Here is a 22,363-nt window from a genome sequence, read left to right as displayed (position 1 = left end):
TGCTTCCGTCTCGATAGAGTACTGTTCGGAACCCTGCATTGACATGGAGCACTCCGAAGCTTTGGGAGGTGATGACTGCTTGTGTGATCATGCATAACATGACCGTGGAGGATGAGCGTGGTGATAGCATCTACGACCAAGGGTTGATTTCCAGGGCGATAATGTTGAGTCTGAGCAGCCATCTCCTGCAACCGTTCAACAATTTGTCCAATTTCATCATGAAATGTGTGATTGGCAATACTCATGTGCAGCTTTAGGATGAGTTGGTTGAGCACATATGGACTAACATTGGCAACCAGTAGATCTATCGATTTAACTTCTTTTTATGCAAATAAATTTTGATTGGGTTGTAAGATTACTTAATATTGATTTTATTTTAATTGGGTTGTAAGACTATTTCAGATGTGAAACTATTTGCTATGTTTGATTTCAACTACTCTCTCCGTTCGAAAATACTTGTCATCAAAATGAATAAAAAGGGATGTATCTAGATGTATTTTAATTCTAGATACACTCCTTTTTATCTATTTTGATGACAAGTATTTTCAGACAGGGGGAGTATTTGTTATGCTTCTCTTCAGCGGACCAGATGTGATCAGCGCATTCATAAATCCGGGCAAACACCGCTACATTGCCGCCTCTAAATAGACGAAATCCAGATAAAACGGACGTTGTGCGTTTGGAGTTAGCCTAACGATTGAGACGGCACTGGCCTAATATTCGATAGGAAAAAAAATCAAAGTCAAAGGCTCAAAGCTAGCTGAGCCGTGGATCAGTCAGCAATCTCGGCCACTCACTCTTCTCAGTTTCTCACGGTGCCGCAGCTGCACCCGCCGTCCGCCCACGCTTCCACGGTCGCCGCTCCCAGCCGCCACCACCACCACCACCTCTACGCCCATCGCAGAAACGAGCGGCTCCCGCCCTCCGCTCCGGCGGCGTCTCTCGCGACCGCCGCTGCGGATTTGTTGATCTCGCCGGCGGCGGCGCTGGCCTGGCTTCCGTCCAGTCCAATAGGTATGGAGCTTGCTCTTCTTATCAGCTTCTGCAGCGAAATTTTTCTTGCTGTTTCAGAAGTATTAGTGCGTTCCTTCACATAGATCTTGCTGGATAAGACGACGCCATCGTATTTAACCAGTCGTAGTTGACTTCATAGATCTTACTGAAATTAAGATGACAATATAACAATCTTAATTAATCTTGGCGATGGGTTGGAGGCAATGAACGATGCACGTAGATTAGTGTGTCCTGAAATTTGGAGCCCTGCCAGTTCCTGTTTCTTTTGCACAAACAGGCAAACTGGTGCTTTCAAAAGACATACAGTAACTCCATAAATCATGCGACTGGACTGATAGTTCCAGTTCCAGTAGACTTAGTTAGTGTAGCAACTCAAATGTATTTAAACCTTTTAGTTCCACTTCTTTTATTCTAGCAATGATTTGACTGAAGCTGCTACAATTGGAGAAATGGCATGGTCATCATTTCTACTTCTTTGGTGTATTTGTGTCATTTGGAGAGCAATTGAATTCTGATAGAAATTGACTGTGGCATGTGAGTGGTTTTCTCTTTTTTACTAAATTATAAAGTTATGATTGTAATTATGGTTCTTATTCAGTATGAATGACACCTACTTCTCTTAGTGACGCATACATATATTGCCAGGTGCTTGCTTTGTCGTGCTGAACTGGGCATTTTGGTAGCTACACTCATAGAGCATCCACAGATGGTGAGCGCCTTGGCAGGAGTGATGACCTCTGTCATCGCCAAGCTCACCGCCCTGCTCGGGGAGGAGTACGCAAAGCTGAAAAGTGTGCACAGGGAGGTGGAGTTCATGAAAGATGAGCTGAGCAGCATGAACGCGCTCCTTCAGAGGCTGGCAGAGGTGGACCGTGATCTTGATGTGCAGACCAAGGAATGGAGGGACCAAGTCCGGGAGATGTCTTATGACATTGAGGATTGCATAGACGACTTTATGAAAAGCCTTGGCCAAACTGACCGTGCTAAGGCAGCAGGGCTTGTACAAAGTGTGGTCCAGCAGCTCAAGGCGCTGAGGGCGCGCCATCAAATATCCAGCCAAATCCAGGAACTCAAGGCACGTGTTGAAGATGCAAGCAAGCGACGTATGAGGTATAAGCTCGATGAGCGCACCTTCGAACCTAGCATCTCAAGGGCCATCGACCCTCGTTTGCCTTCACTCTATGCTGAGCCAGACGGGCTTGTCGGAATTGACAAGCCAAGAAGCGAGCTCATCAAGTGCCTAATGGAGGGGATGGGTGCATCGGTGCAGCAGCAAAAGGTGATATCTATTGTGGGTCCTGGTGGTCTGGGTAAAACTACACTTGCCAATGAGGTTTTTCGTAAACTGGAAGGCCAGTTCTAATGTCAAGCTTTTGTTTCCTTGTCACAACAACCAGATGTGAGTAAGATCTTAAGAAATATACTCTCTCAAGTCTGCCAGCAAGAGCTTCCTAGCACAGATATACAGGACGAGGGAAAGCTCATTGACACAATAAGAGAAGTTTTAAAGAACAAGAGGTATATTCATGAACTTTTAATGAGGAGTTGGCTGATGGTACTGCATCATTTTTTCTTCAGTATTGATGTTTATTTACTAACTTAGACATTCTACTACATTTTACTGTTGTTTAATTAAATTAAATATAGATGATTTTGTTTCATTTTTAAGCATATGCAGTTCTGAATAGGCTTTGGTTCACAGTTCATGAGGTTATCTTTCTGAATAGTGCTTTGATAAATTCAACTTTTTGTGGTGTGGCCAAACCATTAGGGAAGGGGATAAATGGCTGTCTGTAATAATATAGAAAAGAGAAAAGATTCTGTCCCCATAAACAGTGAATTTCAAAAAACCTGAAGCCCTATATGATCCTCATGATTTACTAACATTTGACGACAAGGAAATATGCCATTTATTTATTTGTTCATATATTTTCCTTATTCATGAGATCTGCAAAACATGCACTTTGCAGGTACTTAGTTGTTATTGATGATATATGGAGTACTCAAGCATGGAAGATTATCAAATGTTCTTTGTTTCTGAATGATCTGGGAAGCAGAATAATGACGACAACACGTAGTATTGATATAGCCAAGTCATGTTGCTCTCGACGCCATGATCGTGTCTATGAAATAATGCCTCTGACGACAGCCAACTCTAAGAGTTTATTTTTTAAACGAATATTTGGCTCAGAAGATATATGTCCTCCTCAATTGGAAGAAGTCTCCTCAGAAATATTAAAAAAGTGTGGTGGTTCACCATTAGCAATTCTTACAATAGCAGGCTTATTGGCTAATAAAGATTGCACAAATGAAGAATGGGAGTGGGTGTATAATTCGATCGGTTCCACACTGGGGAAGGACCCCGGTGTAGAAGAGATGAGAAGGATACTTTCTCTTAGCTATGATGATCTTCCCCACCATTTGAAGACATGTTTACTTTATCTAAGTATATTTCCGGAGGATTATGAGATTGAGAGGGATCGATTAATAAGGAGGTGGATCGCTGAAGGATTCATTGATACAAATGGTGGACGAGATTTGGAGGAAATAGGAGAGTGCTATTTTAATGATCTTATCAATAGAAGTATGCTTCAGCCAGTGGAAATCCAATATGACGGTCAAGTCGTTTCATGCCGAGTGCATGATATGATTCTGGATCTCCTTACATCTAAGTCAATGGAAGAAAACTTTTCCACCTTCTTCCGTAACCAAAATGAGATATTAGTCCTTCAGCATAAGATCCGTAGGCTATCTCTCAGTTATTATGACCATGAGCACATCATGCTTCCATCAACAGCAATCATTTCTCATTGCCGCTCGCTCAGTATTGTCGGGTATGCCGAAAAGATGCCTTCTCTTTCCAAGTTTCGTGTTCTGCGAGTACTTGATATTGAGAATGGCGAGGAGATGGAGAGCAGCTGTTTTGAGCATCTGAGGAAGCTTTTCCAGTTGAAGTATTTGCGACTCCACGTTAGAAGTATTTCTGCACTCCCTGAGCAGTTAGGAGAACTACAGCATTTGAAGACTCTGGATATGGGATGGACAAAGATCACAAAAATGCCCAAAAGCATTGTTCAGCTGCAACATTTGACATGTTTGCGCGTCGGTAATTTGGAATTACCTGAAGGAATTGGGAATCTGCAAGCTCTGCAGGAGCTATCAGATATCAAAGTCAACCGGGACAGCATGGCGTCGTGTTTGCTGGAGCTGGGCAGTCTGACTAAACTGAAAATCCTTGGGCTACGCTGGTCTATTGTCAGTACACACAGTAACAAAGATACTTTTGTGGATAACTTGGTATCCTCGCCGCGCAAATTGGGCAGATTCAGCCTTCGATCTATATGCATTCGTAGTTATCATGGCTATTCAGTGGAGTTCTTACTGGACTCCTGGTTCCCCTCCCCTCATCTCATGCAAAAGTTTCAGATGGGCACGTACTACAACTTTCCCAGAGTTCCTCCTTGGGTTGCGTCACTGGACAAGCTCACATACCTAGATATCAATATTGATCCAGTAGAAGAGGAAACACTAGAGATCCTTGGAGAGTTACCTGCTTTGCTGTTTCTCTGGCTGATGTCGAAATCAGCTGCTCCCAAACAGCGGCTTATCATAAGCAGCAGCATGTTTGTATGTCTGAGGGAGTTCCACTTCACCTGCTGGAGCAATGGGGAAGGACTGATGTTTGAAGCCGGGGCCATGCCGAGGCTTGAGAAGCTGTGGGTTCCGTTTGACGCAGGCAGCGGTCTTGATTTTGGCATCCAACACCTCTCTTCCCTCAGGCATCTTGCCGTCGAGATCATTTGCATCGGCGCGCCCGCTCGGGACGTTGAGGCGTTGGAGGAGGCCATCAGAGATGCAGCTCATCTCCTCCCGAATCGCCCTGCGGTGGAGTTCCGAACATGGGATGATGAAAAGATGGTGGAGGAGGAGGGGCGAGGCGACACTGAAGAGGAGATCCACGCTAGCGGTTGAAAGTCAGCCTGCAGTATATGTAAATGTTTGAAAGTAAGGCTTTCGGTTTCTTTGGTAGACGGGCTATAGGGATGGCATAACGAAAGCGCGGAACAAAGGTGAACAAGAGGGCTGGAATGTTGGGTCTAGGCAAGGATACAAGTGGGATCTTGTTCGCGGGATTACTAGGTAAACTGGATTTCTGGTTGTGCCAATCTCAGTTTTCTTGTGACAAGACTCCCTCTTCTATCACTCTCATTTATTGTATTCTACTTTTGTTATCCTTCAAAAAAGCAGTGCATTGGCTGGTCTTTCCAGCAGCCGGAAAGAAAAGTTGTTGCTCGATGTCCGCCGCATAAGAGAACTTGAAGATTTGCACAACTCCATGCTAGAAATTTCAGCGGTGGGTGCGCTGCAGATGTTTCATGAGAGTATTCATCATCAGGATAATGACCCATCAGAGAAAAACAGCCTCCAAACTATTCCAGTCGACCTTCTCCTGTTGTTGCAAGAATGTCCAGATGTTCAGGTCCCTGAAGAACCGGCACAAGTTCCTTAAGCAAAGGTCGTAATGGAATTGTTTTTTTTTAGAAAAGGGGGATCACCCCCGGCCTCTGCATCAGAATGATGCCTGCAACCCCTTTATTAAGCAAAGTAAATGAAAGGTCCGCGGTCGTAATGGAATGGTAGATCTGTTGATACTGATTTCGAAGTCTGGTAGAAATCACTTATTAGACTGATTCTTTCTGAAGGATGTAACTGTAAATCTGTTGATACTAAGATTTTCTTAAGCATTTCACCCCTTCCTTTGTATGAAACTCCTGTAATTTCGCAGTTTGAATGGCAATAATAATATTTTCTTCCTGAGGTTTGCATATTCTTGTTGTTCCTTTACCAAATGTTGCTCTGGTCTAATTAACTCTTGCGCATTTGCTGATGAACTGTATCTATTCTTCATTGGTTTGACTGCATTGCTGATGAAGCGCCAAGAACCATCTTGACAGGTATGATTGGTTGATTATGTAGCAACTGTATGTTTATTAAATTTAAGATACACTAAGGCCTTGTTTGGTACTAGTGTATTTTAGGGAATTGGTGGGGATTATCCCGGTCAAACCCCTAAATCCCCACATATCCCAAAACACCGTAAAGAAATATAAGAGCGTTTAGAACACTACTTTAGTGATCTAAACGCTCTTATATTTGTTTACAGAGGAAGTATATACGGAGTATAGGTAGTGATCTAAACGCTCTTATATTTGTTTACAGAGGAAGTATATACGGAGTATAGTTTAAAGGTGCATCCATACATGACCCAACTTTATGATATATAAGGAATAGAAGCACACACCAGCAGAAACAAGGAAGAAACAGAGCAGGGCAGTCTTCGTAGCAAACATGGTGGATAACGGCGAAGAATTGAGTGCGAGTGCAGTAATTCCACACAAATGGGATTATTGTGCTGCCATGCGCTGAAGGTAAGAAGCATGCATGTATGAAGGTTCAAGGTTCTGCATGTTTTCACCCTGAGATACTGGAGAAACACATGTTAAGAGGTGGATTCGGGATGCAAGGGGTGTCCCTCCTGAGAACCTGAAAGTGAACCAGAGAGATCAAAAACTGCCGGCAGGACTTTCACCTTCAGGCCTTGTTCGGTTGCGTGTAAATCCGAGTGGATTGAAGGGGTTTGAGGAGGATTTAAACCTCTTCTAAGTCAAAATATGAACCAATCCTTGCCAATCCCCTCCAATCCTCTTGGGGAGAGGATTAACCGAACAAAGCCTCAGCCATACGACACTTTACACACATGGTCTAGGGTTCTCTGTTAGACCGCATACATTGTAGATGTATCATTGTGAGTGTAATTCATTAGTTGTAGCTGATATACAAACATGGTACAGATACTGGGATCAATTGGACCTAGGAGCCATACCGAAATCCCGACAAAAACCATCTCTTTTTCTCGAAGCCAAGACACAGATTTGCCCGTGGATACTGAAACCCACCCTAACTCCTCTCTCACCTTCACTTTGCATCGCGTCGCAGGAAAGCCTGGTTTGAACTGCTTGTTTGGTCACTATACTCCAGACATCAAAGCTATTGGTCATGTCTCGAATATCCCCTTCACGTATATCATCCCCTTCTCGCTCATCTTGAGCTCCCTCCTCATCTGCTCGACCTGCACATCGTCGCCCCGCACCAGAATCTCGGATACGTTGTTCCCGTCGTCGGACAAGACCATCTTCACCTTGATCTCCTCTTTCCTCGATGCTTTTGTCCAGTAGTACACTCCCCTGGAACATCCATCAAAAACAGACAGACGGTTACTACACCTGTGTCGTAAGTTTCATTTGGGATTTCGGCTAGCAGAGTCGCTCGTAGGGACGTACGCCAAGGGGCTTAAGGTCATAAGCCAGAACCAGTTGTTGCCGCCTTCTGGGACTGCGATCGACAGAACAAGCCCGACGCTCCCCAGGCTAATGACAGTGCAGAAGGTCAGCAGTGCTGCCTGAGCACTGCTTGGTGTCATTGAGCCCTCAAAGCTGTTTGGAAACATAAAGTATCTCAGTTTATGATGCAATCCGACTTAAAAAATAGTATCCATAAGCTTGTGCCAGATTACATCTTACACAGTATATGAACGACATATATAGCTACTATAATAACTAGTCTTATTGTGCAGCAGTTGACCAATAAGGATGAGATATTAGATGGCATCTTCTTTCAAGTGAGCTGACGGCTGTACCATACTTAACTAGCCCTATGAATGTAAATCTAACGCAAAGCGCCCCAAGTAACAAGTATTATTTTGTATGGTTATTACACAATCAATTTGAGTGTTTTAACTCTGAAACACCAAAATACATGTCTACTGTCCAATACTGAAGTGTGCTTTCTGAACAAGTGTGCTTTCAGAACCATAATAATAACGCAAGTAAAGCAGCTGTCACACAATGCTTGCTGAAGTATAATTCGACGGTTCTGTTTTAGACACTTGCAGAGCAATGGAAGACACCGTCGCGCCAAGGCCAAAAGGCGGCGTGCTACTTACGTGATGACCTCGCCGCGATCGGAGACGGCGAAGCTGTTGCGCGTGAAGAAGGAGAGGATCTCCCCTGCCACCAGGCTCGGCGCCGTCGGCTGCCCTTCCTCCCTGACGAAGGTCTTCTGCACAATCTGTTCAGAGTAGCAGATGACAACAGGTGTCAGTTACCATCATCATCCAAGAACTGAACCAAACAATACATCCATCCAGGAGAAACACATGAACCTTAATCGACAGTATAGAAAAAAGCAGAGGCCATGGATGGAAGCAAGACTGGGGGAGGAGGAAGGGGAGGAACCTTGGACTTGACGGAGCGCTTGATGAGCGACCAGAGCCCCGGCACGGAGAGCACGAAGAGCCCCAGCGAGGTGTAGTAGCTCGCCTGCGAGTACCCCGTCCCCGTCCCCGCCCCCGCCCCGACGGCGGCGTCGAGGAGCACCGCGGCGCTGTCGAGCGACGCGCGGGCCGGGGCCAGCCGCACCCCTCTCCTCCGGCCGGCCCCCGCCCGGCGGCGCCGGGAGCAGGCGGCCGCCGCCGGCCGCGCGGCGCGGGGAGGGAAAGGGAGGAGGACGCGGCTGGTGGAGGCGCAGGCTTCCATTTCGTCGGGTGGATAAGACCGGGGGAACCGGCTGCTCTCCTCTGACGTGCGTCGCGCCCTATTTTTTTTTAATTCTTTTCTTTTGATGAGGGGCAAATTAGGAACCGGTGCTGCTGCTAGGCCAAAACCACATGTTTGATCTTTTTTTTTTGAAAATGTTTAGTACTCTCTTTGTTTCATAATATAGAAGCGCTTTTCACGTTAGTGTAGTCTGAAAAACGCTTTTATATTATGGGACAATGAGAGTAATTAGTAACTTTAATTTTTGAACTAACTCTTTTGTAAACATGCCCATCCTATCCTTTGACTTTTGTTGTATTGACCCACAGCTGGCGCGGTTAGCGCCGACGCCACCAAACCAAAACATTATTGGGGTTGCTATTTTCAGGAAAATGACCGGTCCAACTGCCACATTATTTTGTTCTGGTGGGGCGGTTGGACTGGCCCAGCAACATGGTGGTGCGGTCGATTCTCCTTGCATGTGGTTTATTGGTCATCGGTAAAGTTTCTTGTAGTGAGCTTGATGTAGCACGACAAATGGTGCTCAAATTTGATCGTCGGATCTCTTTGGTGCGCCGACCATGGTTTGGGAGTCTTCTTTGTAAAACATTGGGCTTTATGGCCGTATTTTTTTAACATAAGGTAGAGACTGCTATTTTGTCGTTGAAAGGGAAAATTAGTCTCCAGGATGACTATGATGTCCATATCACACCTTAACTCTTGGAGAAGCGTCTTTATTTGTCGATGGATCGGCGCCCTTCGTGTTGTTGTGAGGAAGCTGGGAGTTCTCTTCAAAGACGGAAGGAGGTTGCTACCATGTCGGTTTGAGCATATAAAGGTGAAAATGCATTTTCTTGGCTTGTGTTTGATCCTTTTCTTCAAGGTTCAATATTTAACTCGTTAGGCAGTCTGCTTATGTAGGAAGCCCTCCTCAACTTCAAGTTGGAACAATGTCATTAAATTTTTTTTTGCTTGTTGTTTGGTTGAAGCTTGTAAGCTATTCCCACACCATTTTTCTATCTTGATGTAGCTTTTTGTATTTTTGTGTAATAATAAGTTGATGATTGATGTGTTTGTTTTTGCTTACTACAAAAGTAAAAACTCCTGCGAAAAAGGAAGTGAAAAAGCACAATACCTTCGAAACATCAATCATTTTGTATTTTTTTCTTTCTATGGAGCAAGTAATTTGTGCCTGGTATGAATTTCTTGCTCTAAAAAAGTGTCCTTTATCGGTAGCATTGTACAATTCAACCAAAGTAGATTCTTCATCTCCAACGATCGGGTTTGGAAGTCGAGTATTTCAGGAATTCCATTAATAACTGACTATATTGATTCTTTAGAACAACTCGTATTTGTTTGGAGAAATACATCACGTGATTCTCCTTTTATTGAGTTTTTTCCAATCGAGATGCCAACAAGATTTGAAAAAAATTCATTATCCCCAATCCAGGGCTAGTCGAGTATGAAGAAAAAATCTCTATGAGATTTGAATTATTGAAATTGAGGCAGCATTTATACCAATTGCTCATTCAGTTGGCGTCGCAATGCGAATTCCTTTGAATTGGAGCTATAACAAAGAAAATAACATCCTTATTGGTAAATAATTCTCACAAATAATGCGGTAGAGATGCCCGATCAACCTCGCAATGTAGTCAAAATAAATATCATTAGTTTTAATTGCCTTGCTCAAATTTAGTTCAATTTGCACTGATCTTGGCGGGATGCCCGCTTGCATCCTTAGTGGTAAACTGATAATGGATACGAGTGAAGTAGTGGTATGCACTTTTTCTTGTCTCAGAAAATGCTTTTACAAAAAAAGCAAGAGAAGCAAAAATCCATCTCTGCACCCGAACTCGTCTGCACATGCGTTAACGAAAAAAATCAAAAGAAATACTAGAAAAATTCAAAAAATTCTATTTTTTTGTGAGGTAGACAATTTTATGCATGAGGTGTGTTTCAATTTTTATGCCATTTGAACATATGAGGAGCTCTCAGCAAAAAAGACTACCTCACAAGAGAAGAGACTACAAGAAAGAGAAGGTAAATCCTGGACGGCCGCGGTCGTTGGATATGCGATGGACGGCTGACAGGAGGAGGGCACCATCGGTCTCTCTGGAACGCAGGCTGGTCCACGACTCCTATCCCCTCGCCGCTCGCTCTCTTCTCTACTCTTGCCGACGCCGCCGCCTCCCCGCGGATCCCCGTCGTCGGATCCCTCCGGCGCCCCCCTCCCCCCCCGGCCTCGTCGTCCCTCTCGAGCAGAGTCAGGCAAGGTTTCCTTCCTCTTCCGCTTTTTTTTTCTTCCTTGCTGGTTCCGTCGCACGAGTTCTGCGATCCCTTCAAGCCCTAGCTAGGTTCCAGGATGGATGGGGAGCGAGCGAGAGGAAGGTTTGATGTAAACTTTGATGCCCTCTGTGAGAGTTTCCGTGTTGGGTGAATGTGAATTTACTCTCTGTCAACAATTTCTGTGTATGTCCATGAGATGTATAAATAATTTTGCTGTTCTCGGGCCACAAAATTTTGCACGTTGAGTAGAAAAAGATACAGTTTTGCTAAAGCACATCTAGATGTGCCATAAGTATTACACATCTAAGTCCTGGATGTGGATCAAATTTTGTGTAAAGTACAGTGCTCTGCGCATGTTTTGTGTGGAGAAAGGCATTAAAAAGACAAAGGGAAGGGCTCCCTCTGGAGTGCTGCTCTCTGTAGCGGGTAGCAACTGGAGCAGCTTGTGGTTGAGGAAGAAAGAGGAGCATAGGTCATTGCATATTGGGGTATTTGGGTGTTAGTGATGACGCCTTTTAGTGAAAGAGGCAGGATAAGTTAACAATTGGCATATGAAACAAGGGTGTATGTTTATGATACTGGCCAATGAACTAAAGGGGGAAAAAAATAAGCTGCTGCCGGTCAACTGACCGTTCTCATCGGTGCTCCATGTTTCAGGTACAGATTGGTTTCGTGATGGCTGGCTCCGAGGACGTGAGGGGTTTGGCAGCATCCCTGGGAGAGCTACACGTGGAGGCATCACCATCGCGGGAGGAAGGAACCAATGGGCGTGGTAGTGCTCTAGCCTTGTTCTGATGTAGTATCACTAGATTTTGCGACCTTCTATCTGTCTACTGTTGCCACGTATGTTACGTGGACACAAGTTTCTGCTTAGTTAAACAATGTTGATTCTGTTTGAACCTGAATACTAGCATTCCATGTCATCACAAGTTCACAACTAGTTGTTTTCCACCAATTTCCATTCAGGCAACGGTGATGCTGCTGCTGCGGACGACGATGTCTGGGGTGATGCCTCAGATTCTCCAGGGCATGATTCCGACTTAAAAAGAGAATGGGACCACAGGCAGGAGCAGTTTCATAAGGTACATGATTGTTGAGTAATTATGAATCCTGAAATTTGCGTGTATATCGAAGAAGTTTGAAAGTAAGGCTTTTGGTTTCTCTGTAGATGGGCTATAGGGATGGTATAACCGAAGGGCAGAAGGATATTGCCCAAGAGGGGTTCAACCTTGGGCATAGGCAATCTGCGGATGTCGGATTCAAGTGGGGTCTTGTTCGGGGAATTACTAGGTAAATTGAATTTCTGGTCGTGCGAATAACAGTTTTCTTGTATAAAGTTCCTCTTGTGTGATACTCATTTAGTATATTTTCCTTGTGCTGTCCTTTAAGCAGTGCATTAGCTAGTCTTCCTGACAGGCTAAAAGAAAAGTTGCTGCTCGACGCCCAGTGTAGAGGAAAACTTGAAGATTTGCACAACTCTGTGCAAGAAATTTCAGCACAGGGTGCGCTGCAGCTGTTTCACGAGAGTACTCTTCAGGATAATCGTCAACCAGAGGAAAGCAAGCTCCAAACTATTCCAAAGGACCTTCTGCTTTTGTTGCAGGAATGCCCAGATGTGCATGTTAGTGAAGAGTTGAAACGAGTTCCGTAAGCAAGTTAGTAAATGTAATTGCGAGCACTCGGAGACTGGCCGAATCGCTTAGACTGAGTTCTTCTGAAATCTGAAGGATGCAACTGTAAATCCTGTGATACTAAGATTTTCTATATGGTGTCACCCTTTCTTTGCTAAACTCCTGTAAATTCTCAGTATGAATGACGATAATTATATATTCCTTTTTTGCATCTTCCCGTTGTTCCTTTATCATGCTCTGGTTTACTTGAGCATTCCTGATTACTGGTATTGTATTGGTTTGATCCATTGTGATGTTCTTGGGACAGTCTGGATAATTGTTACACTCAGTGCAGACATCACTAGATATTCTATTCTTTATAGTTGTAAGTTCTGAAACATTCTGGCATTTCATAATACTGACAATGCATGCAGTTAAGAATGCAAATGCAGTAGTGCATATTTGATGAAACCTCTCATCTCATTTGTTTTTCAATTCTAAGGAGCAATTAGCTATATTTTTTTGGGTGTTTCGTGCAGACAGAAAATGCTCAGTTTGCTTCAGCTGGCTTCAGCAAATGCACTCAAATCTGCTATCTGCTTAACTGAAGGGTCTGATCCACTCCTCAAAGTTCTTATGCCCTACTGCTGTTAATGTGATGTATATCCCTTGATGGTCCATGATAGTTGTTGGACTGCACACCGTGTCAGTAAATTGTCTGCTTCTGTTTCAGTTACAGGGGGTTGGTGTGATTGGGGCATCAAGATGAGCATGAGCATCCATCCTTCAGGTTGGTGAGAGCATCAAACCTTGTACCGTTGTGGCCTGTGACTGTTGGTTTCTGAGTGTTGATGCCATATATTCATGATGATTCGTGCTTTATCCATCTGCCGTACCCGTTTGGAATGTTTCTTATTGTTTCTATTCAGTGCTATTTATTGTCGTATCCGTTTGGAGCGTTTCTTGTTGTTTCTATTCAGTGCCATTTATCTGGGACTATTTTTTGGTTGCACTTGAGATGAATGAAGTACCAGGCATGCTAAATCTTTCTATTTGTTTTCATTGTTCCAGGGTGCGCCTTATACTCACGACAAGCCAGGACGTGATTTAAAATGGTTTCTTACACACCAGAAAGCACCGGACCAAACTGTCGAACATTCGAAAATTCTTCTGCCGTCTCCTGTACCATCTGTTCTACTGTCTCATTTAGGCACCAAAATTAGACCAGCAGCCAACTGTTAATTGCATTGATAACACTAGTAGATAGATTCTCAGCAACCAACAGTTAGTTGTTTTAATGCTGCTCATTGTTTCTCAAAGTAGAATTAGTACTGAATACATTGCTGATTGTTTCTTAAAGCTGCAGCTGAAGTTAGGCACGAGGCCGGCCGTGGAGAAGAGAGCGGCGGAGGCACAGGACGCAACAGAAGAACTGAAGAAGCAACAGAAGGGAGCATAGTCATCAGAGGCACATGGAAGGTTGCAGCAGCTGCAGAGAAGAGAGCTGAAGAATGTGAGGCAACGAAGGTTGATATATAGCCTACGCCCTACAGCTACGGTGCCTCACCTTTGCTGCTGTGAAACTTCCTTGCTCTTTCATGGAAGGTGAAGTTTGTGCGGCAGAGTGAGGCTGCAGTTTGCACTGCAGGTATGGATCGATGGATGCATCAGCCTGAAGCTGAAGAGGAGTACCAGCTATTCATTCAGTGCGGAGCAGGGTTGAAGTTCTGAGCCGGTGCCCGGATTCATCAGTTCAGTGACCGACTCCGAGCCTTCACTCTGCTTCACGATACACGCGTGCAGTGCAAGGGCCAAGAAGCCTCTGTGGATGGCACTGTGGACGGAGTCCGGCGAGGCGCAGGCAGCGGCGGCGGCCAGGGAGACGAAGGAGAAGCTGACGCTGCTGGAGGGGGGCTGCCGGAGGGGAAGAAGTTCTTCGGCGGCCGGCGACGCCATCGGCTTCCTCAACATCGCCCTCGGCGGGGCCCTCGTGCACTGGATTGCGGCATATTGGGTCGAACACCCCCATCCAGTGTGTTTGCAAAACACAATGAGGATGATTTTGATTTTGCGACAGACAAGAGTAGAAGTACGTTTCATTTCCTTGTCGGATCAAGTTGGATGCATTCATCAAAGCCTCTCCCAAGCCGTAGCCCGCAGAAGTCATGTTTTTGTAACTGACACCGAAGTTATCCAGAAAAAAAAAGATTGAGACCAAAAGAAACACTCTTACAAATAGGAGTATGAAGGTGTACCTGGCTCCCTATGTAGTTACCGTTGTAACAACCGTACACTTGTGCGAAGTAGGATTCGCATGGTGTAGTTCTAGTAGGAGAATGAATTTTACCTAGGGATTTGAGAAGCAGGAATTTATTGCGGCCTCGAACACTGCGGGGTGCAGAGATCCTCACATGCCAGGCAGATGTGATCGTCCCCCGTCTAGAAGAAGAGCAATGCTACATCTACTAAACCTTACGTTGAGTTTTACGTAAACAACCAGGTGGCAGACTGTTATTGGAAGTAGGGGGAGGAGGGGCCCACCCCCTAGAAATCGGGGGGGGGGGGGGGGGGGGGGAGAATGAGGTTTAGGGAAATTACGTAAGGCTTCGTAACATTGTTCATAGATGTAGTATTATTGCTAGAAGAAAGTGCGACATCGCTTATCGATATCCTCAAAACTCCCGATAGAAAAGATGTGAAGCGACCATAGAGAAGGAAGGCAGGGATCGATTGGACAACCAACCTAATAAGGATTTCTTTCCCTGCAATGGATAGGAATTGACCTTTCCAATTGGCAAATGGTTTTTCCTCTTTGGCAATGATTGGGTGAAGTACCGAAAGACTGAGCCTAGAAATGGATAACAGAAACTAAAGCTGAGCATAATCCAATCGAATATGTGTAGTTAAGCCAAACGGATACTGTTATGATTTGTATCGATCACGATGTGATTTGTAGAGATTGATCCGCGGTGATTCTGTAATCAATTGTGACCTTGAAGTTCAAGTATTACCCATGTATAAATACAAGGCAAGAGCTAAGGGTATATCACAACAAAACATTGTGTTTGGCTTGGCAAACGATGAACTTTTGCGCGTTGACATGCATCACACATGTGGCATCTATCTAGTGCCAGCTTCAAGCCCTCATTCATCATGTCCACATATCAAGCTCTCTTCGGTGCCAAGCTCCCATTAGATCTGTGGCATTGAAGATAGGTCATATGTCCAAAAGTGTCGGCAAGCGAGTTCTTAGGTCCAATAAGTCTGCTTGTGCACCCTCCATTGATATGCGTGTGCGTGGTGCAAATCAACGTGCAAAAGTTCATCAATTACCTTTTCGAGATTCCACTTATGTTACCCATGTGCTGCTTGAACTTGTTCAACCTGTTGCCTGGAGCCCCGCAATTAATTTTATTAGTGTTTTTATATATTATGTTCGTTTGAATGATTGTAGCCGGTTTACATGGATTTATATTATAAAACATAAATCTGATCTACAGGTATTGACATTGTCGTGGAGTGCACAGAAGCATCCAACAATATCACGGTCTTTGATGGAAGCGGAGTACAAGGCCCTGGCGAATGAGATGACTGACATAACCTTGTTGCAATTTTGCTAAGGGAACTATGAGTTTCTCAACCTCATGTGCATGCCCTATGGCGTGACAATCTCGGCGCGACATGCCTCACTACCAACCCTCCGTTTCATGCTCGCACAAAACGCATGGAGGTTGATTTTTATTTTGTGCGAGAGAAGGTGGCCATGAGAGACCTAGAAAGTACGATGAATTTCCTTGGTTGATCAAGTTATGCACTCACCAAACCTCTTCCAAGATGACGTTGACATGGTTTCATTTCAATCTCAACCTCTGCATTGGTTGAAACTGTCAATTAAGCCTAACATATATTGTTGTGATTTGTATCGATCACAATTTAATATATAATTGATCCATTGTGATTCTGTAATCAACTGAAAAGGGTGAACAGGTATCGTCCATGTATACGTACAAGGCAAGGCCTACTGGATAACTCACGGCAAAAAATTGTGTTTGACTGTGGCGAATGGGTAGGTGACGTCTCCCACTTTAATACCAGAATGTCAGTTTAACTCAAGTTTGATTTGCATACAGAATCGTCATTTCAATCAAGCCGTTGTTTTATCAAGTTAACTCTCTTACACCACGTCAGGAACTCCGGATCGGAATGTAGTTGTGGTACTATGAATGTTCACCCAAGGGAGGGCTAGCCAATAAGGGGTACAAATAATATGACAAGATTAAATGATTGTTGGTCCATCCAAACCATGATTTAATAAATTTCCAAAAACATAAATATTTCAAGCGTCACTAAAATTTCACGACTTTTAGGATATTGGTTTGGAGTGATTTATAGATATTTATGTACAAAATTTTAAAAACAAGGCATGGTTCATTTTCATAGATGTACTCCAAAAAGATTATATGAAAACACTTCAGTATTCACCAAAATTAACGAAATGTCATTGAAATTTATCACATGTTTAAAACCTTGGTGGAGTGGAAACAAATTTGGCTGCTCCTTCCCCGCAACCTCTCTGGTGTCGTTTTTCATCTATATCTATATCTATACCAATATAAAAAGACCCAAATGGGCAAATCCAAACCATCTCGACCGTCAAATCATGTTATCTAGCGGTTCAAATCGCTCCAATATTGAGCATCAAACACGTTTAACGCTATAATTACCCACCATTGCCATTGATTATAAATACGTTTTGAGTCAACGCTATTCCTTGAAATCTGCCATGTAATTAATATCCTACCATTCTCGTGAAAAAGTAATTGATATCTTACCAAATACCAACATGCAACAGATATATCTTACCTAATATAACGTGCAACTAATATCCTACCTAATATAAACGTGCATTACACATACATTATTACTTATCTTATATAAAGAACCTTATGGCCGCAGGTCAGGGGCACTATGGACGGGGTAGAATGCGATCGAGATTTTTTTTTCTTAAGACTCCGATCGAGATGTTGGGTTGGGTTGGTAGTGTTTAATGGGCTGAGGTGGGCCGACCGCCGAACAAGCGGCGCATTGGATTCAGTCAACTTGCGCCTCGACGATTATATCTCAAGAAAAAAAAAAGGACTTGCGCCTGGACGAAGTGCCTCCGGCAGCAAGACTACGGTCGTGAACAAAGCTGTGTACCTGCGCTACAGCGAAGCGAGCGACATTTCGACCCCAAGAAGTGAAGAGTCCAGGTCCAGCCATGCAACAAGGTAGTAGCATACACACACCAAGCAGATCAGCCAGGAGAGAGCATGCATCATCATGCAGGCGGTCACCGGCCGGCGGCGATGCTGGCCGAGGCGCTCGCGGGCGCGGTCGACCGGCTGACCGTCTCCTTCCCGCCGGCGGTGGCCGCCTTCCTGCGGCTGCTGCTCCGGGCGTGGGGCGCGCTCTCTGTGCCGCTGCTCCGGGGCGCGGTGATGCTGTGCATGGCCATGTCGCTCATGGTGCTCGCCGAGAAGGTCCTCCTCGGGTCGGTCAGCGCCGCTGCCAAGCTGCTCCGCCGGCGCCGGCGGCCTGCCATTCCGCCGCGTGACGAGGAGGCTGCTGGCGGCCCCGGGGCCTGCTGCTTCCCCATGGTGCTCGTCCAGATCCCCATGTACAATGAGAGAGAGGTATGTATGCTCAGCTCGTACGATGCTTGATCTGTTCTTGTGAGATTAAACTCGAGACGATGGATCGAGCTCAACTGTTGAGAGTGATGGAGGTAGCTAGACTTTGGAGAGGCAGTGCGTGGTAGCTAGGGATTAATTTAGGAGGGAGCAGTTAACCTAGCGTGCATGCATGCATGCACGGCGCCCTGCTGACAAGCGTGTCCATGAAATGTAAAAAAAACAGGTGTACCAGCTATCGATCGGGGCTGCCTGCAGGCTCACGTGGCCGGCAGACCGATTAATTGTGCAGGTCCTCGACGACTCCACCGACGCCGCCATCAAGGTGCTGCGATGCTCGATCCACTACCATTCTACCAACTTCTCGACCAAGTTGCCATTGCAAGTCTTCAAGTTTGCACTTACACGGAGCTGGCCCTGTCCATGCATGCAAATGCAGGAGCTGGTGAGGGAGGAGTGCGAGAGGTGGGCCGGGAGCGGCGTGGACGTGAGGTACGAGGCCCGCCGGGACCGGGCGGGGCACAAGGCCGGCAACCTCACGGAGGGGATGCGCCACGCCTACGCCCGCGGCTGCGAGTTCGTCGCCATCTTCGACGCCGACTTCCAGCCCTCGCCGGACTTCCTCGCCCGCACCGTGCCGCTCCTCCTCCGCCACCCCGGCCTCGCGCTCGTGCAGGCGCGCTGGGAGTTCGGTACGTTAATGGTGTACGTAGCCTAGCCTGTCCAATTACATGTGCACCGCTGGCCAGAGTGGTGGCTGCTGAAGAGAAGTAATTTTGAGTACTGTATGTAGTGAACGCAGACGAGTGTCTGCTGACGAGGATGCAGGAGATGTCCATGGACTACCACTTCAAGGTGGAGCAGCAAGCTGGGTCCTCACTCTGCAACTTCTTCGGATACAACGGTATGTATTCTAGGCACTGTTTGCCACTGTTTCAATAATTAATATATCCTCTTCTACAAAAAAGGTACCATAAGTATATTATATTACTTGTTGCCCAAATTGATGTATCTATCATGCAATGGATAGTCCACCGTTGCTTTGAGATTCATGCTCTCTCTCTTCTTCTTCTTTTTGCAGTTTTTGTCCACTTTAAAATCTTTGCAAACTACAATTGGCTTTTGTTTCTTGTTTCAAGGTGTACAATAATGTTTCGTTGCGTATCAAATTATAGTGCATTTTGAAACAAGAAAAACACAGAATGAAACAATGTGCAATACTTTGAAATTAGATAAACTAGCTAAATGCCCTTGTGTTGCAACATCAACTTTATTCTAGTGCAATTTATACGTAGGAAAATTTTCATTGGGTTGAAATTGAGATATGCCGCGAGGAGGGAATCCATAGGCAAAGGTAAGGAAATATATGATGTCATTGAGATCGTGCAATTACATGAGCTGTTTTTGTTGTTTTGCTTGCATGATTTCTTGTTATTGGCAGTTTATTTGATTTCTATTGATTGTTTTTCACGGGATCTCTTTCCTCGAAAACGAGAATGTTGTAGTCGGTTTGGAAAAAGAAATTAATGGGGGTTATCACGTGACCTGAAAAAATATCGATGGGAGAGGATATGTATGGATGGGAAGGGTGGAAGAGATGGAAAGGAAACCAACAAACTCCCCTGTAATAGTAGAAATTTTGTCAGCAACTACAAAACATAGCACGAATCTCAAAGTAACAATGGATGATGGATTTTTTTGGGTGGGTAAATGGATGATGGATGTTGTATGCACGGTATAGCTGTGCATGGTAGAAAAATCACCCTCATATACTTGCTCCTCTTCTGTTTATTATATTCATTCTAAAAGAGACATGCTATGGACCAATGAAAAATTTGCACATCTTTTTTTATAGGTTCAGTCGATTCTTTCCTCTATAACTCTCTTTTGGAGAAATTTCCCTTTTTCACTTTGCATTTGAACTTTTAATACACACCAATCTTATATAAAAAAATGTGCAACTATGTTTTTGGTCTTTTCCTTGTCCCTTTTGTTATTAGAAAGAATATACACTGTTGCACTTTGAAAATCTGCAACTTATGCATTATTGGAATGTGCAACATGTGTATATAAATGTGCAAATATTGTTATACTACTAAAAATAATTATTTTATTTGAAAGCTTTATTTAGCCAAGCACACTATAATTATACTAGTTGCACATTTTTTATTTTTTTGTACTTTTAATATAATAATAATGTTTTTGTATTAATATGAATTTTCGTGTCTTTCCTCCAGTGAGAAAAAAAATTCTAGAGGACCAAAATATACGAAAAATCTTTGTAGGGTGGGCTCTGCTAGACCTACGAAAAATTTGGTACAAAAGCTACTTAAAGGATGATGTGGGCTGGTTTGATTGGATTGCACCGGGATAACCTAATGGAATGAGGGAAGGAGACTTCCTTTTCGTAACTATTTTACGTAGTTATTCCTAGGTGTAGTATTTTTGTTTGTTGGAGCCATTAGAAAAGTCACTACAACCCAGGGTAACGTAACTAAGTGCTAGACCATGCAGTACAAATGCACATTATGGATGGTAACTCTGTTTTCCTCAAAAATAAGAAAACTCTGTTTTTTCAGATTAGTTGGTTTTACATCAAAAACCAAAATTAGATAGAAATTAATGTGTTTTTATTTAATTTCTGCCCATTTTCAAAGCAAGAAACCTTTACATTTGAACTTTTAATACACACCCAATCTTATATAAAATATTTTTTTGTTCTTTTGCTGGTTCCTTTTGTTTTTATAAAGAAAATACACTGTTGCACTTTGAAAATGTGCAACATATGCGTTATTGAAATGTGCAAAAATATTGTTATACTACTAAGTAAAATTTCTTTTATTTTAAATGTTTATTTAGCCAATCGCACTATAATTATACAATAGTTGCACATTGTGATTGTTTGTGTTTTTGATATAATAATAATGTTTTTGTGTTCATATGGATTTTTCGTTTCTTTCCTCCAGTGAGTAAAGAAATTCTAGAGGACTAAAATTTAAAAAATTCTTTTCGACTTGTGATTTGTTGGAGCCATTAGAAAAGTCACCATAACCAAGGATAACGTAACCAAGTGATTGACCATGCAGTACATAGCATTATGGATGGTCAACTCTGTTTTCTCAAAAAGAAGAAAACTCTGTTTTTCCATATTAGTTGGTTTTACATTAAAAAAATAAAATTAGATAGAAATTAATCTGTTTTTATTTAATTTCTGCCCATTTTCAAAGCAAGAAACCTTACAAATTGAATTTTAGTTTTTCTAGAAAAGTCTAATAATAAAGTGAAAATGAGTTCAGTCGTGCTCCTAGATTCTATTAGTTGTTCTTGGTATGGGAATGACTTTTTGTACACTTACGTATTAATCAGGAAGCGCCGGAGTATGGAGACGGCAAGCCATCGTGGAATCAGGTGGCTGGGACGACCGGACCACCGCGGAGGACATGGACCTGGCGCTCCGAGCAGCACTCCTCGGCTGGGACTTCGTCTACATCGGCGACATCAAGGTGAAGAGCGAGCTGCCGAGCTCTCTCCGGGCGTACCGGTCCCAGCAACACCGGTGGTCGTGCGGGCCGGCGCTGCTGTTCAAGAAGATGCTCCGGGAGGTCCTCGCCGCGGAGCGGGTGCCGGCGTGGAAGAAGCTCTACATCGTGTACAACTTCTTCGTGACGCGGCGGGTGGTGTCCACCTTCTTCACCTTCTTCTTCTTCAGCGTGCTGCTGCCGGCCAAGACGCTGTTCCCGCAGGTCCGCATCCCGGCGTGGCAGATGGTGTGCGTGCCAACGGCGACGACGCTGCTCAACTCGGCCGGGACGCCGTGGCGCCGGTCGGCGCACCTGGTGGTGCCGTGGGTCGCGTTCGAGAACGCCATGGCGCTGTACCGGTTCAAGGCCATCCTCATCGGGCTCTTCGAGGCCGGCCGGGCCAACGAGTGGATCGTCACCCGCAAGTCCGGGAACAGTAGGCCGGCGCCGGGCACGGAGGGCCGCCGTCTGAAACGGCGGTGCGGGCTCCATTGGCTGGAGCTGCTGGTCGGCGCGCTTCTTCTGGCGTCCGGGTGCTACGACTGTGTGCACGGGCATGGCTATTTTTACCTGTTCGCTCTGCCCCAGTCCGTCATGTACTTTGCCATTGGGTTCGAGCTCTTGGGTGTCCATCACACTTCATAGAATAAACGTGTTTGCTAATC

General features: G+C 44.5%; 3 protein-coding genes and 1 pseudogene across 11 annotated transcripts; 3 read left to right on the top strand and 1 right to left on the bottom strand.

Moving 5' to 3' along the window:
• The first annotated feature begins 665 nt into the window (after window positions 1–665).
• LOC125531290 (disease resistance protein RGA5-like) lies at window positions 666–5,553 on the top strand (annotated as a pseudogene). Its single transcript, XR_015599055.1, has 5 exons — window positions 666–1,014; window positions 1,660–2,532; window positions 2,985–4,932; window positions 5,045–5,154; window positions 5,263–5,553. The product of XR_015599055.1 is annotated as a disease resistance protein RGA5-like (transcript).
• Window positions 5,554–6,813: 1,260 nt separating this feature from the next.
• Window positions 6,814–8,637, bottom strand: LOC125531289 (protein COFACTOR ASSEMBLY OF COMPLEX C SUBUNIT B CCB1, chloroplastic). Its single transcript, XM_048695700.2, has 4 exons — window positions 8,310–8,637; window positions 8,018–8,142; window positions 7,356–7,508; window positions 6,814–7,259 (listed from the first exon to the last, which is right to left on the bottom strand). Exons 1-4 carry the CDS (start codon window positions 8,607–8,609, stop codon window positions 7,070–7,072), a joined length of 768 nt encoding a protein of 255 aa, XP_048551657.2. The 5' UTR covers window positions 8,610–8,637; the 3' UTR covers window positions 6,814–7,069.
• Window positions 8,638–10,674: 2,037 nt separating this feature from the next.
• LOC125530641 (uncharacterized) lies at window positions 10,675–12,737 on the top strand. 6 transcript variants are annotated; one of them, XM_087514124.1, is made up of 5 exons: window positions 10,675–10,877; window positions 11,553–11,664; window positions 11,862–11,977; window positions 12,064–12,185; window positions 12,288–12,737. In XM_087514124.1, the coding sequence occupies exons 1-5, from the start codon at window positions 10,680–10,682 to the stop codon at window positions 12,544–12,546; spliced, it is 807 nt and encodes a 268-aa protein (XP_087370250.1). In that variant the 5' UTR covers window positions 10,675–10,679; the 3' UTR covers window positions 12,547–12,737. The 6 variants fall into 6 exon arrangements, with proteins under 6 accessions (XP_087370250.1, XP_087370249.1, XP_087370252.1 ...); XM_087514123.1 differs by having other exon boundaries at window positions 11,553–11,667; XM_087514126.1 differs by having other exon boundaries at window positions 10,687–10,877; window positions 11,559–11,664.
• A 4,908-nt stretch (window positions 12,738–17,645) lies between these two features.
• Window positions 17,646–22,363, top strand: LOC147981827 (putative glucomannan 4-beta-mannosyltransferase 6). 3 transcript variants are annotated; one of them, XM_087514130.1, is made up of 5 exons: window positions 17,648–18,180; window positions 18,404–18,502; window positions 18,617–18,869; window positions 18,971–19,081; window positions 21,544–22,363. In XM_087514130.1, the coding sequence occupies exons 1-5, from the start codon at window positions 17,818–17,820 to the stop codon at window positions 22,341–22,343; spliced, it is 1,626 nt and encodes a 541-aa protein (XP_087370256.1). In that variant the 5' UTR covers window positions 17,648–17,817; the 3' UTR covers window positions 22,344–22,363. The 3 variants fall into 3 exon arrangements, with proteins under 3 accessions (XP_087370255.1, XP_087370256.1, XP_087370257.1); XM_087514131.1 differs by having other exon boundaries at window positions 18,617–18,882; XM_087514129.1 differs by having other exon boundaries at window positions 17,646–18,180; window positions 18,404–18,869.

Source organism: Triticum urartu, chromosome 3A (assembly GCF_056163025.1).
Source record: "Triticum urartu cultivar PI428250 chromosome 3A, HENAU_Tu73, whole genome shotgun sequence".
In the NCBI taxonomy this organism is placed as follows: Eukaryota; Viridiplantae; Streptophyta; class Magnoliopsida; order Poales; family Poaceae; genus Triticum; species Triticum urartu.
This window is presented reverse-complemented; position numbering and strand designations above follow the sequence as displayed.

What these genes read in the sequence shown, in the direction of transcription:
- LOC125530641 (XM_087514123.1), top strand. Translation starts at nt 10,680, where the DNA reads ATGCGATGGACGGCTGACAGGAGGAGGGCACCATCGGTCTCTCTGGAA. An exon ending in TCCCTCTCGAGCAGAGTCAG is followed by an intron (nt 10,878 to 11,552) that starts GCAAGGTTTCCT and finishes TCCATGTTTCAG; the next exon opens with GTACAGATTGGTTTCGTGAT. An exon ending in CTTGTTCGGGGAATTACTAG is followed by an intron (nt 12,186 to 12,287) that starts GTAAATTGAATT and finishes TCCTTTAAGCAG; the next exon opens with TGCATTAGCTAGTCTTCCTG.
- LOC147981827 (XM_087514129.1), top strand. Translation starts at nt 17,818, where the DNA reads ATGCATCATCATGCAGGCGGTCACCGGCCGGCGGCGATGCTGGCCGAG. An exon ending in CCATGTACAATGAGAGAGAG is followed by an intron (nt 18,181 to 18,403) that starts GTATGTATGCTC and finishes TAAAAAAAACAG; the next exon opens with GTGTACCAGCTATCGATCGG. An exon ending in GCAGGCGCGCTGGGAGTTCG is followed by an intron (nt 18,870 to 18,970) that starts GTACGTTAATGG and finishes TACTGTATGTAG; the next exon opens with TGAACGCAGACGAGTGTCTG.
- LOC125531289 (XM_048695700.2), bottom strand. Translation starts at nt 8,609, where the DNA reads ATGGAAGCCTGCGCCTCCACCAGCCGCGTCCTCCTCCCTTTCCCTCCC. An exon ending in AGCGCTCCGTCAAGTCCAAG is followed by an intron (nt 8,143 to 8,309) that starts GTTCCTCCCCTT and finishes TACTCTGAACAG; the next exon opens with ATTGTGCAGAAGACCTTCGT. An exon ending in GATCGCGGCGAGGTCATCAC is followed by an intron (nt 7,509 to 8,017) that starts GTAAGTAGCACG and finishes GTTTCCAAACAG; the next exon opens with CTTTGAGGGCTCAATGACAC.